Source organism: Anomaloglossus baeobatrachus, chromosome 1, assembly GCF_048569485.1.
Source record: "Anomaloglossus baeobatrachus isolate aAnoBae1 chromosome 1, aAnoBae1.hap1, whole genome shotgun sequence".
Taxonomy (NCBI): domain Eukaryota; kingdom Metazoa; phylum Chordata; class Amphibia; order Anura; family Aromobatidae; genus Anomaloglossus; species Anomaloglossus baeobatrachus.
The window spans coordinates 781,855,761-781,870,721 of NC_134353.1; the positions used below are offsets into that span (position 1 = coordinate 781,855,761).

Consider the following 14,961-nt stretch of genomic DNA (forward strand, 5'->3'; position numbering starts at 1 on the left):
AGCACACATCGCTGTGTGTGAAGCCGCAGGAGCGAGGAACATCTCCTTACCTGCGCCCCCGCCTGCAATGAGGAAGGAAGAAGGTGAGCGGGATGTTTAGGTCCCGCTCATCTCCGCCCCTCCGCTTCTATTGGCCGCCTGCCGTGTGACGTCGCTGTGACGCCGCACGACCCGCCCCCTTAGGAAGGCCAGAGCGACGTCGCAGGGCAGGTAAGTGCGTGTGAAGCTGCCGTAGCGATAATGTTCGCTACGGCAGCTATCACAACAGATCGCATCTGCGACGGGGCGGGGACTATCGCGCTCGGCATCGCTACAATCGGCTAGCGATGTTGCAGCGTGCAAAGTACCCCTTAGTTTTTCAAGGAGGTTTTGGAGCAGAAACTGATCAAAAATTCTTCAAATCTTCCCTCAAATCTCAAAACTCCTCAAAAACTTGGAGTTTCTGCTCTGAAAACCCAGTAACAAGACTTCAGAAAACTTTCCATCTTTGGGGAGTAGCAAGTTTTCAAGGATCTATTTATTTTTTTTTTTAAAGCTGACCAGCTCTAATACACTCATCTAAAAACTCAGTGTGTACATACCCTAAAGCATTTGTAAAGTCACGCTGCCGGTTATAAGCCACTAACACTGTATGCTGCAGCAGGGCTATTGGAGCAGCACTGAGGAAGCCAAGAGCTGCTGGACCGGAACTCGTCTAGTGCTCCTGATTCATAAAGAGGCACAAGTCTTTCAATGAATCAGGAGCGTGAGACTCCAGTACCTTCTCATAGAAACCAGCAAGACCAACGCCACAGACACTTAAGGCCGCTTTACACGCTGCGATCTCGCTAGCGTGCGTCCCCGCCCCCATCGGTTTTGCGTCACGGGCAAATCACTGCCCGTGGCGAACAAAATCGCTTGTACCCGTCACATACTTACCTGCTTAGCGACGTCGCTGTGACCGGCGAACCGCCTCCTTTCTAAGGGGGTGGTTCGTTCGGCGTCACAGCGACGTCACTAAGCGGGCGCCCAATAGAAGCGAAGGGGCGGAGATGAGCGGGACGAACATCCCGCCCACCTCCTTCCTTCCTCATTGCTGGCGGCCGCAGGTAAGGTGAGGTTCCTCGTTCCTGCGGTGTCACAGCGATGTGTGCTGCTGCAGGAACGACGAACAACATCGTACCTGCAGCTGCAACGATAATTGGGAATATGGGAGCATGTCAACGATAAACAATTTTGTGCGATTTTGCGACCTTTTTTGATCGCATGTAGGTGTCACACGCAACGACATCGCTAACGCGGCCGTATGTGCGTCACGAATTCCGTGACCCCAACGACATTGTTTTAGCGATGTTGCTGTGTGTAAAGCGGCCTTTAGTCTTTATAGGTTTTACTGTGTTTTTCTTTTCAGAGTATCTGACTAGAAATCCAGGACTAGGGACAACAATAGAGAGGAGCTGCAGGAATGATGAATTAAAAAATGTCAAAGAAGCAAGTTACTATACTAGATCTAAAACTTCATTTTATAATGCAATTACTTTTCTTAAAGAATTATTCCCATCTGTTACATTTATTACATATCCTTCGGATATGCCATGAATGCCACTGCTAGGACACACATCTATCTTAAGAATGAGGCTCTGCTACACCCTCCTGTCAGATGAGGATATACTATAAATGTCAAAATAGAAATAACCCTTTAAAGGGAACCTGTCACCAGATTTGTCCCTTATTAGCCACCACCAGTAAGCCCTATATACAGCATTGTAGAATATTGTATATAAGAGCCCAGGCCGCTCTGTAGAACAAAGCAAACCTCTTATTATACTAGCCTGCCGGGCGGTCAGGTCTGATAGGCCTCATTGCTCTTGATCCGGCACCTCCTCTCTTCCTTCCATTGCTGTCCTTTTTCCCAGCTCTGTGTGGATGACGCATCCTACATAATCCACACTGAGGCCTCCGTCGCGCTCCTGCGCTCGCAAACTTCTCTCAGCCCTGCTAAGGGTAGAGCAAAGTACTGTAATGCACAGGGGCAGGGAAAGGTCAAACACCACCCGCGCATGCGCACCACAATACCTTGATATGCCCCCAGAAGGGCAGAGAGAAGTGCGCCTGTGCAGGAGTGGAATGGAGGCCTCAGTGTGGATGACATAGGATGCGTCATCCACACAGAGCTGGGAAAAAGGACTGTGAAAGAAGAGAGGAAGTGCCAGACCACGACCAGCGACGCCCATCAGAGCTGACCGCCCCGGAGGTGAGTATAATAAAAGGTGTTTTTTATGTTATACAGAGCAGCCAGGACACTAATTCTACAATGTGGTATATAAGAGCTTACTGATGGTGGACACAGCTTTTAGGGGGTCAAATCTGGTTCCCTTTAAGACATTAATCTGAAAAATAAACATGACTCACCAAAAGGAAAGGCCATACTTATGTCCTCAGTGGGCCTATGGCTACCCTTTTAGTTTGAAAATGATTAGTAGATGAGCAACAAGTTAACTCCCAATATCCTAGTGAAACATATATATTACACATACAGTATATACATATACACAAACACACACACTCATCGCAATTTATAAAGTAGCTCATTACCTAGTATATTTGCGTCATTTATCAAAATACTTATTCCCTTTCTTACCTCACTGATTAAAGCGAGGGAAACAATTGAAAAATATTGCACTAACCATTACATTAATGACCAATAGATCTCCAATGAGTCCTATATGAAGATGCTCTGCCTTACAGAGCTAGTCAGGGATTTCTGTCTCTGGAAATCTGCTCTACATTCCATCTAAGAAATTTCCAGAGATGGAAATCAATCCTGCCCTTGAATGGTTCTGGGCTCTGCACCATCTTTAGTTTACAAATTGGCTAAGAGACAAAATCAGAGAGTAGAGCCCCAAAAATGGCCTCTTCTGACACCTGAAGATTTAGTATTGAGATATAAAGTCCATAGGTTAGCCGGTTTGGTAAGTAGACTGGCATGATTTGACACTTCTGATGGGTTCTTGTTGCTCCCTTTGCCTCCATTATTTGATTTCTTAGTAAACAACAAATACACTAGTACACTGATTAGCAGGCTCCATCGCTGGTACAGCAGCCAAGCATTCAAGAAAACGGATTATCCCCCCTGACAGCTCCACTGGTTTCAGGACGGATATTGCAGATGATATCTGAGTTTTAGCTGGTCTGGAGATGCGGGTAAAATATACCGTGAAGGACACCCTCAATCACCACATTGGCAGCAAAGTCTGAGAGGGAAAAAAAGGACACAGGATTAGGTGCTGATCTGTACTGACAGAGAAGTATGAAATACTTTAATGCGTCTGGTGCCAGAATGTGAGCACGATAGTGGAACCACCACCATTAACATGAATTCATTTTCTTACGACACAATACTATTTGGTGACAAACTGAAATAAATATGCTAATGAATTGGTTTTAGTTTTTGAAAAGTAAAAACTTTCTGTCTACCGCTTTTGTGAAAGAAGTTCTGCAGCCTCTGTTGCGTTTTCTGTTATGCGGCTTATAACAACAGCTGGGATACGGATTTCATAATACCATAGCAGCTGAAGAACTTCTTTTCAAAAATTGTGTCAGTCAGTTAAAGGTTGACACAAGATAAATATTTCTATAAAAAAAAAAAAAGTCAGTGACATAACTTCTGCAACGAGGGCGAGCAGCACCTAAAGATGCAAGAAAAAAAATAAGTGAACTCTTTGGACTGACTTACATTTCTGCATTGATTAATAATAAAATGTGGTCTGATTTGTACAAGTCACAAATATACAAAATTTAAGAGAATTAATAAGTTATAAAACACTGTAAATCCTCTGTTAGCAGCAAATGACTCCTCTACATGTTTCAGAAGCAGCAAATTAGATTTACACATTATTAAAAAAAAAAAATTGGGACAATTTCTCACTGCAACTGTGTTTCAGTGTTGGTCAATATTTCTGGGATGCCTTAGGCTATGTCCGCACGTTGCGTACTAGCCCTGCAGATATTTCTGCAGCGATCTGAAGAGCACATGTGCGCTTTAGATCGCTGCAGAAATGTCCGTAGTGAGCGCCAATTCCATGCGCTCTGCCTGCAGCTCCTGCCATAGACAGAGCAGGAGCTGCCGGCAAAGCGCAGGAAAGAAGTGACATGTCACTTCTTTTTGCGCAGCGCTTCGGCAGTAGCCGAAGCGCTGCGCTCTTAGACGCCACGTGCGCACGGCCCCTGCACAATCTCCATAGACTGTGCAGGGGACGCAGGACGCATGCAGTTACGCTGCGCTACAAAGCGCAGCGTAACTGCATGGTTTTACGCAACGTGCGCACATAGCCTTATGTGTACGAAACTTTTTAGCTATCTCCTTTGCATCTAGATAGGGTTAAGGTCAGGCCATTCCTTAACATAAGTCATCTTTCACAGTCATTTAGTTGATTTACATGTGTGCTTTGGGTCATTGTCTTGTTGCATCACTCGAAATCACTTCTGAATATAATGAGACCCCAAAATATATTTTAAATGGTGACTTACCATACTATCGCTGTGCCTATTACCGATCCAGTGCCTTAGAAAATAACTCTTAATTGATATACAATTAAGTTTAGAACTATTTGGACAGTTTGAGTCTTTGTGATTTGGCCTGTGCATGCTAGAAGTGTAGACTTTCAGGATTAATTAAAGGAGTTGACCAAAAACATCTTGTGAAATGTTTAGAAATTACAACCATTTTTTACAAAGCCTTGTATCAAGGACTTAAAAAGCAATGGGACAAAATAACTTTACCATAAATAAAATGTTCATTTTTTTATACTTTGTAAACAATCCTTTACAGGCACTGACTGCCTGAAGTCTGGAAGCCATGGACGTCATCAAATGCTGTGTTTCTTCCTTTCTGATGCTTTACCAGGCCTTTACTGCAGCTGACTTGAGCTGTTGCTTGTTTGCATTTTTCGGTGCACTTCAGAATTTATCCGGCTGCTTCTGACACTAGTGAGCAAGTTACATTGGAAGTCATGCATGCCTGGCCATAACACTGCCACACAATATTTTTACAGAGAATGTAGTATGCTTTTGATCATGAGCCTTTCCAAGCCTTCTCCATACTTTTGTCTTCCAGTCATTCTGTTACAGGTTGATCTTCGTTTCATCTGTTCAAAGAATGCTTTTCCAGAACTTTGCTGGCATCTTTAGATTTTTTTTTGGAAAAGTCTATTGTGATTTTTCTATTTTTGAAGTTGATTTGCACCTTATTGTGAACCCTCTGTATTTGCTCTTATGAAGTCTTCTCTTTATGGTGAACATAGATATTGAAACACCTATTTCCAGAAGAATGTAGTTCACTAGGGTGGATGTCCTGAAGGAGTTTTTCTTTACCATATAAAGGATTCAACGATCATCCACCACTGTTATCTTCCTTGAACATCCAGGCCTTTTTGGCTATATGCCCATGGGAGCTCGCACCTGCGGATTTTGCCTTGTAAAACCTGCGGATTTATCTGGATTTTCTAGATAAATCCGCAGGTTTAAACAAGTACAGACACTCCACATGTTATCCTATGGGACATGGGGAGTCTCTGTGTCCATGCGACATTATGTGCGGCTGCGGAATATGCTGCGGATGTCCCACAGCCGCACATAACTGCATGTCAATTATTCCTGCGGAAATCCCGGCCCTCCACTATGGAGATAGAGGCCGGGACTTCCGCAGGTAAGTCGCATGGATGTCCGCAGGTTTACCGCAGCTATTTCGCTGAAATCCCGCACTATGTATAGCTGTGGATTCCGGGGAGCTGCTGCGGGAAACCTGCAGACGTACCTGCAGATATGTCCATGGGTACAGAGTCATGTGGGCACATAGCCTTTGAGTTCCCAAACTCACCAGTGCGCTCTTCTTTTTTTTTTCCAGATTATATGAAACTTTTAAATTGGCCACTTTAACCACATGTTGTAGAATCAGCTGCAGACCTTTCACCTGCCTAATTTAGGATGGAAAGAGGGAATAGCACATGCAGCCTACTAAAGAGCTTTTGAGATAATGGCCCAATTACTTTTGGTCCCTTGAAAAATAGGCAGCTACATTATTAGGGAGCTGTTATTCCTAAATCCTTACCTCAATTAAGATGTGACTATCCTCAAATTGAAGCCGAGAGTCTGCATTTTAAGCCCATATTGATTATATAACTGTATCTTTTTTTTGTAAATCACTAAAATTTGTGTCACCGTGTATATATTTCTAGACCTAGCTGTAAAAATGATGGGCCTTTAGTGAACCATTGGCATGGCCAAGAGTATAGTGCACTGTTACACCACCTCATTTGCATTTTGGGGGTCTTACCTACACTACTGATTGCAGTGATTGCTTCCCACAGCTAGCACTGTCTGAATGAGGCCGGTGGGTGTTTAAAATGCATTTTGGGTGTGACGGCCTCACTTTAAGATTGTAGACTGTTCTCTCGTGTAAATAAAAATTATACACTTTATAATTCATGGCTTCCTAAAGGATCGCAGGCTTTCCAGGGCCTGAGAAAAAGCAGCAACTCTCATACATGGTGCTCCCATCACCATGCTTCACAGTTGGAATGAGGTTTTGCAGTCTTTTTCCTTTAAAGATAGCATTATACATATTTGCTAAAAAGTTCTATTGTTATTTCATCTGTCCATTAAATATTTTTCCAGAAGCAATGTGGAACATCCAAGGGGTCTTGAACAAACTTGAGATTAGCCAACATTTTTTGGGGGGGGACTGCAGCAGCTTCCTTCATTTTGTCCTTCCATAAACATCAGTCTTGTTCAGTGTTTGTCTAATAGTGGACGCATGAACAGAGGGTTTTGCAATTAGTAGCGTTGTTGGGTCTTTTGTGCTTACCTTTGGGTTTTCTGTCACCTCTTTCAGGCATGACCATTGTGATCAGAGAGCGATCTTAAAGGGAACTTGTTACATGTATGAATGCTATCCATGTATAGATAAAGGGTTTATCTACAGGTAAGTAGCATTTAAACCCTGAGCAGCTGGTTTACTGGAGCAGCAGCTACAGGGAGAAAATTATATTCTTACAAATATTTGCTCACTTTCAGTCATTGGGGAGGTGCAGGGAACAGTAACAACCACGCACTCTCTGTGTAGTGAGTGATGACTATGGTGGCACCTCGATTGATATCCAGTTATACAGCGTGTGTGTGCTGTCAATCATAGTGATGTGAAGTGCAGTCACTGTGTAGTGGCTGTAACTGAGGACTGGCAGCAAGGGGCTTAAGGGAGAATATAATTTCATTTTCTCCCTGTAGCCACTGCTCCAGTAAGCTGGCTACACAGGATTTAAATGCCATTTAGCCAAAGATTACCCTAGATCTGCATGTAAATAGCATCTCTACACGTGACAGGCTCCCTTTAACAGAGTATCCACTCCTAAAGAGAGATTTAGCAGTCCTACTTTTTTTTTCCATTTGCAGACAATATGTCTAACTGTAGACTGCTGTACACCCCATCTTTTACAATGATTTTCTTTAGCCTTTTCCAACTTTGTGCATTTCTATAATACTTCCAAAATCCATCTTTCCAAAATACTTCCAAAATCCATCTCAAAGGTCTTCCAAAATCCATCTTTTTTGAGAAGAAGAGATTTGTGAGTAACTGGGTTTGTGAGCCTTAACTTAATGGCACAGCACCCCTAAAACCCCAAAAATGCAATCTCTTCTCCATAATTCAAACATACAGTCATATGAAAAAGTTTGGGCACCCCTATTAATATCAACCTTTTTTCTTTATAACACATTGGGTTTTTGAAACAGCTATTTCGGTTTCATATATCTAATAACTGATGGACTGAGTAATATTTCTGGATTGAAATGAGGTTTATTGTACTAACAGAAAATGTGCAATCCGCATTTAAACAAAATTTGACTTGTGCAAAAGTATGGGCACCTCAACATAAAAGTGACATTAATATTTTGTAGATCCTCCTTTTGCAAAAATAACACCCTCTAGTCGCTTCCTGTAGCTTTTAATGAGTTCCTGGATCCTGGATGAAGGTATATTTGACCATTCCTGTTTACAAAACAATTCCAGTTCAGTTAAGTTTGATGGTCGCCGAGCATGGACAGCACGCTTCAAATCATCCAACAGATTTTCAATGATATTCAGGTCTGGGGACTGGGATGGCCATTCCAAAACATTGTAATTGTTCCTCTGCATGAATGCCTGAGTAGATTTGGAGCGGTGGTTTGGATCATTGTCTTGCTGAAATAGCCATCCCCTGCGTAACTTCAGCTTCGTCACTGATTCTTGCACATTATTGTCAAGAATCTGCTGATACTGAGTTGAATCCATGCGACCATCAACTTTAACAAGATTCCTGGTGCCGGCATTGGCCACACAGCCCCAAAGCATGATGGAACCTCCACCAAATTTTACTGTGGGTAGCAAGTGCTTTTCTTGGAATGCCGTGTTTTTTTGCCTCCATGCATAACGCCTTTTTGTATGACCAAACAACTCAATCTTTGTTTCATCAGTCAACAGGACCATCTTCCAAAATGTAACTGGCTTGTCCAAATGTGCTTTTGCATACCCCAGGCAACTCTGTTTGTGGCGTGCTTGCAAAAACGGCTTCTTTCGCATGACTCTCCCATACAGCTTCTCCTTGTGCAACGTGCACTGTATTGTTGACTGATGCACATTGACACCATCTGCAGCAAGATGATGCTGCAGGTCTTTGGAGGTTGTCTGTGGATTGTCCTTGACTGTTCTCACCATTCTTCTTCTCTGCCTTTCTGATATTTTTCTTGGCCTGCCACTTCTGGGCTTAACAAGAACTGTACCGGTGTTCTTCCATTTCCTTACTATGTTCCTCACAGTGGAAACTGACAGTTTAAATCTCTGAGACAACTTTTTGTATCCTTCCCCTGAACAACTATGTTGAATAATCTTTGTTTTCAGATAATTTGAGAGTTGTTTTGAGGAGCCCATGATGCCACTCTTCATAGGAGATTCAAATAGGAGAACAACTTGCAAGTGGCCACCTTAAATACCTTTTCTCATGATTGGATACACCTGCCTATGAAGTTCAAAGCTCAATGAGGTTACAAACCAATTTAGTGCTTTAGTAAGTCAGTAAAAAGTAGTTAGGAGTGTTCAAATCAAGAAATTGATAAGGGTGGCCATACTTTTGCACCGATCAAATTTTGTTTAAATGCGGATTGCACATTTTCTGTTAGTACAATAAACCTCATTTCAATCCAGAAATATTAGTCCATCAGTTATGAGATATATGAAACTGAAATAGCTGTTGCAAAAACCCAATTTATTATAAAGAAAAAAGGTTAACATTAATAGGGGTGCCCAAACTTTTTCATATGACTGTATCTTCCCCATTAGCTCTTAATGAATGTACTAACAAAGTGGGCACTTCATTTTTCTTCCTGCATTGTGGATGTTTATATGAATGGCAAATCAGGTTTTGTGTTATTAGTGCAGTTAGGTTGTGGTTGTTTATAACTGTAACAAACCTCATTTTATTAGTAATCAATGTAAAAGTATGAAGAATTTTAAAGGGGTTCACTCAATTTTCTGTGCAACTGTTTGTAACACCCTCATCTCTGGATACAACTAACTGCATATTAGAAATCACTGTAAATATTTTATCATATTTGTAATTATAATAGATTCACGATTTTGTGTTATATATGTACTCGTTTCTTCTTCCACCGTTGCTCTTTTCTATGAAATGTGACAAAGGCAGTGTACTTTTAGTAATAATTTGTGGTGCTGGGAGTGATCAGTAAACAGCAGTTAACACATGACAGGTTTGATTACCGTTGGCTTTAGGCAAGACGTATGGATCCCTCAGGAATAGCAGCACAGGCTGGTGGGACAGTTTGCTGGAAAGGTCAAAAACACAAGTATCAGCATCACAAATGGTAAGCAGAAAATACAACAAACTAGTTTCAATAGGATGATGAGCGGAGACCGCAGTGCGGTGATATTCACCTTCTCACATGGGCAGCTCTAAAGCTAAAAGCTGCAGGCGCCTTGATGTGACCGTAATGTATTCTTCATGTTCTGTGTAGTCTTAGTTCTAATAGTATTACAATGCCCTTGTTACCGGTATATGAAAATTAGACTAGGTTTTGTTATATACCGACATCTATATCTACACACCCCATCCACCACCTTCTACTAAAAGCTTGTATATGGGGTTGACGAAGTTCTCTCGGCTGTGTAGATCTACACCCCCGATCCACCACCAGATCTCACATGAACTTAACAGAAGAATTATAGCACTCAATACTTAACCAGTTTCATTTAAAGCAATCCAAAGACTGTGTGTAAATGACATTTTGGTCCTAAGAAAGTACCTTCCTCTGACACCTGACTGCAGTAAAGGGAGACTATTCATCAGATGTCAACACTGAAGTAATTTGCGAACATCCTCTATGCACATGGCATCACCTACACCGTGAAGGTTGCAGCAATTTAGGGAAATCAGACTATACAAACTCTTAAGACAATGTTCACATCTATATATTGTATCTAAACCCCATACTTTAAATGGACTTTCACCTAAAATGGTTTTCCTCCTACAATTGTGGATGGTATGTCGCTATAATATGATCTGATCATCTGATTCTCCCAATGAAAGGTGATGGCGGTAATTAAGCTTCACGGCTCCTTCAGTGTTTTTCCTAGCACAAAGGTCTAGGAAAACCACATCCATCCAGCTGCCATACAGGATACTGCAACACAGACTTCCCTAGGTGGTGGTGGCCCTCACAGAACTTGTTTTTTCGGTCTTGACTGTTATATATTAGTGGTTGGAAATTTTCATATCCATCTTTTTTAGTGATGCATTCCCCCAGCCTACATGTTTTTCTCAGAAACATTTACATGAATAAACACAAATACTGAAAATATAGTCATCCTACCTTGTTTCTTCTGATTCAATGTCCTCAATGGAGCTGAAAGACACAACAGTCACAACTTAGGACAACATTCTAAATCCCCCCCATTCACATTGGACTACTGTCAGCTGAATAGAGGCACAAGACAACCAACTGTTGAGGGTGACGTCAATTGGGCATGTCCAGTGTCGGACTGCTGATCGCTTTTTTTCCCAAAGATAAGCTGCTGATAGACATGTCTGGTGATGGCAATCTCATAGAAAACATCGGCCGAACGAGTATCTGTGTATGGTGCTATTCCTTGAGGCAGCTACCCACTATATGTACAGCACTTTACTTGATTTCTTTCCTACAGGATAGCAATCTGTCTGATAAAGCTCTAAATTTTAAGATGGAAGCGTTATGTATTTGGGGGATTGCAAAACAGATAAAGCTTTAGTTTGATTTACTATACCTGGAGTGTCAGATCCCCTTTCTTTGATATCTGTGTTTGGAAGGCATACCTAAGATGACTGCTGGCTGAACCACTGTCCATCTGACATTCATCTAGTGTGTATGGCGACCTTAAGGGGTTTTCCCCACAAAGTTAATTTTACAGTTAATTTTAATCAATAGATCTTGGAAATATAATAAATTTCCACAATTGGATGTGTTTAAAAAAAAATAAAAAATGTTCCTGCACTGAGATAATTTTATATGTGTCCCTGCTATGTACTGTGTAATGGCCGTGTCTGACCGTGTAGAGACATGGTCTGATCATACATCTCCTGGGCAGGGGAGGATGCAGAAGAGGATAAAGATATTACAGCACAGGATCACAGCTAATTCTTTTTATGAGGTAAACATTTCCCTGCTTGTTTTTTTTTTAAATGTTTTACCTCAAATAAAGAATATTTTCCGATCCTTTGCTGTAATGTTTGTACACTCTTCTGAATCCATCCCTGCCCCGGAGTTGTGATATGAACAGACCATGTCCTTGACACATATAATATTATTTCTTTAATCACATCCAATTGTGGAAATTATTATTCTTCCAAAATCTATTGATTAAAATTATTTTTGTTTGTGGGACAACTCCATAAGGTTGGCCATCAATAGCAAAGTCCTTTATCTTCTTTTTGACTTGATAATGTCACCAAGAAGATAAAATTCATAGAAAATCTTGAGGAAACTTCACCTTTATTCATTATAGCAAAGTTAAGCGGGCTTTACATGCTACGATTTTGCTACAGCGATCTCGTTGGGGTCACGGAATTTGTGACGCACATCCGGCCGCTGTAGCGATCTCGTAGTGTGTGACTCCAAGGAGCGATTGTGGATCGTCGCACAAACGTCCAAAATCGCTCCTCGTTGATATGGGGGTCCGCTCCCAATTATTGATACTATCGCTTTGCCGTTGTTGTTCCTCATTCCTGCGGCAGTGCACATCGCTGTGTGTAACCCCCGTAGGAACGACGAACATCTCCTTACCTGCCGCCGGCCACAATGTGGAAGGAAGGAGATGGGCGGGATGTTCGTCCCACTCATCTCCGCCCCTCCGCTTTCATTGGGCGGCCGCTTAGTGACGTCGCTGTGATGCCAAATGGACCTCCCCCTTAAAAAGGAGGCGGTACGCCGGTCACAGCGACATCGCTATGCAGGTAAGTATGTGTGACGCGGGTGCGCGATTTTGTGCGCGACGGGCAGCGATATGCCCGTTTCGCACAAACAATGGGGGCGGGTCGCATGCTAGTGATATCGGTACTGATTTCGTAGCATGTAAAGCCACCATTAGAAAGAGGATGTCCCATCTTGCCTTCACAACAGGCGACTTATTTTAAATTATAAAGTTCTTTATTATCTCTTATGCACAAGCGGTGGTCTTTAATCTTAAACACCTCTATTCTGTGATGGGATTCTGCTCACGTGATGGTGGATGCCAGATAGGCTGCACAAATTATTGGTTTCAAGCAACAATAGGAAAGGTTTATTACAACCAGTATGTGACAAGAGTGAAAGCAATGTTTATAGAAACCCATCATGTAGCTGGTTACATTTTCTTAAGGGGAATTTAAACTGGCACGTGGACTATGATCCATTACTGGACTAATTTCTTCAATCCATGTTCATTTTTAATAAATGTCTCCCATAATATCTAGTTAAAAAGGAATAAACTAGAATACTGTACCCGCAGCTTTCAGCTTTTGGCAAAGATGGAAGATGGCGAACATTCAGAAAATCCAGAAATATTTTAGGGAGTTCTTCATTTTCATCTATAATAGTCTAAAAAAAAAAAAAAAAGTCACAAATAGATTTGCATTTAACAGCAATACAATTTTTTTTTATATAGTTGTAACAAGAATCAAAAAACGGATGACAGGAATATTCCTTCTTTTCCATAAACAGCAAAAAATTAATTAAAAGGGCTAATTATAAAGAGCACATTAAATGTTAACGTCAGATATAAAAAATGTCAAGTAAATGTTATTTTTGGTGTCTAAGAAGAAAGCAAAAAGAAAACAAAATGTTTCGTTTCAATAGTTGAGGCAATTTCATTACTCAGCCTTGAAGGAATCCAATCCATCATTGCTGTGAGAAAGAGGAAATCTCCTGTGGTTTCCGAGACTTACTCTGGTTTTATTAATGCAAGATTTAGGAAATGTTAACAATGTGAGTTGTTTGTTTAGTTTGACAGATCAGCTTACGATGCACTGGCCACATCTCTAGTATATCTGAGAATGACAAAGGACAGGCCACCAATCTCATTGTCATGGTTTGTGCGGCTAAGCCCTGATACTTCTCTAAATTAACATGAAGGCGTTAAGTCTGATATGGTTTGACATTATGAATGTGACCCTGGAAATTAGGGAAGGAGCAAATATAGATAAAAACAAAAGTATAATAAAGTCTTTCAATGTCCAATAGTCAATCTGAAGACAAGTAATTCAAAGGCCTTATGACATGTGAAATGACAAATTGAGCTCACATATACATTATGTTATGGATCTAATATGCACAGGACACACAACCAAATAAAGAATATAAAAATCCAATGTCTTCCCTGTGTAAATCAAGAAACATTTTATTTCATTTTTTTTTAAAGATGATATTATCCTTCTCAGTATTTGTCCCCCTTCACACATCCATGTTTCCAGTACGCGTGTTACCAGTTTTCATACATACTGGAGACACGCTCATACACATACTCATTAAAATCGTTTTGATTTTCACACCGCTGTCTTTTCAGATGGTCCGTGTGTTCATGTGATCCACACCATTTTTTAGAATCAATAAGGATGAAAAGGATCAATAGAAGTCTATGGGTCAGTAAAAAACATGTACAGCACCCAGATGACATCCGTGTGCCATCTGTGACCAGGATTAAAGCATTCAAGAAATTAAAGATTTTTATATATTAAAGATGTGCAAAGATAGCTGTAAAATCTATTAGCCAAATAAATAATTGAAAAAAGTGCCGTGAGGTCCCCTCCGTTTTTGATACCCAGCAAAGGTAAAGCAGAAAGCTGTGAGCCGATATTATCAGACTGGGAAAGTCATTGGTTACGGAGTCCTTCCAAGCCTAAAAATACCTACTCGCAGTCACCCCAGAAGTGGCGCATTACAGTAGATGTGCCAATTCTGGCACTTCACAATGGCTCTTCCAGATAGCCATGGTTAGTTGGCAATCAGGGTAGTGGTAGTTGGGGTTGATGTCAGCTGTGTAGTGTCAGCTGGCATCAAGCAATGGTGTTAGTAATGGAAAGAAGTCTATAAAACAATCCAAAAAATCCCAAATTTTAGTAAACACGCACTAAAATGTTCCCTCTATTACCACTTTATAAAAAAAAAAAACCAAAAAACATGCAGACCACCGTAGTCCAGGGAATACACCATAGTCTACCAAATTTGTCGTAGTCCAAAAAAAGGATATTTGAACCCCCCACAGTCCTTGCAATCCAAAGAACAAAGTTTATGGAGCATTGTTCTAACATTCCATAAACTTTGGTTACTGGCAATTCTGGGTCACACTGCACGACTTGAGACCCAGCGCCTCTGATGACATCAGTAACATTACTGCTGTTCAGGGTTGCTGGGTTACCAGGTCATTCT

General features: G+C 41.3%; 1 protein-coding gene across 1 annotated transcript in view; it reads right to left on the reverse strand.

Annotated features, from left to right (window-relative positions):
• Positions 1-516: 516 nt before the first annotated feature.
• SNX24 (sorting nexin 24) overlaps positions 517-14,961 on the reverse strand; it is a 90,226-nt gene continuing 75,781 nt past the window's right edge. Inside the window, exons 4-7 of the mRNA XM_075325049.1 lie at positions 13,040-13,134; positions 10,897-10,929; positions 9,788-9,852; positions 517-3,233 (exon numbers count right to left, since the gene is read on the reverse strand). Coding sequence (XP_075181164.1) covers positions 3,163-3,233; positions 9,788-9,852; positions 10,897-10,929; positions 13,040-13,134 — 264 coding nt within the window. The 3' untranslated portion in view covers positions 517-3,162. The remainder of the gene's footprint in view (positions 3,234-9,787; positions 9,853-10,896; positions 10,930-13,039; positions 13,135-14,961) is intronic.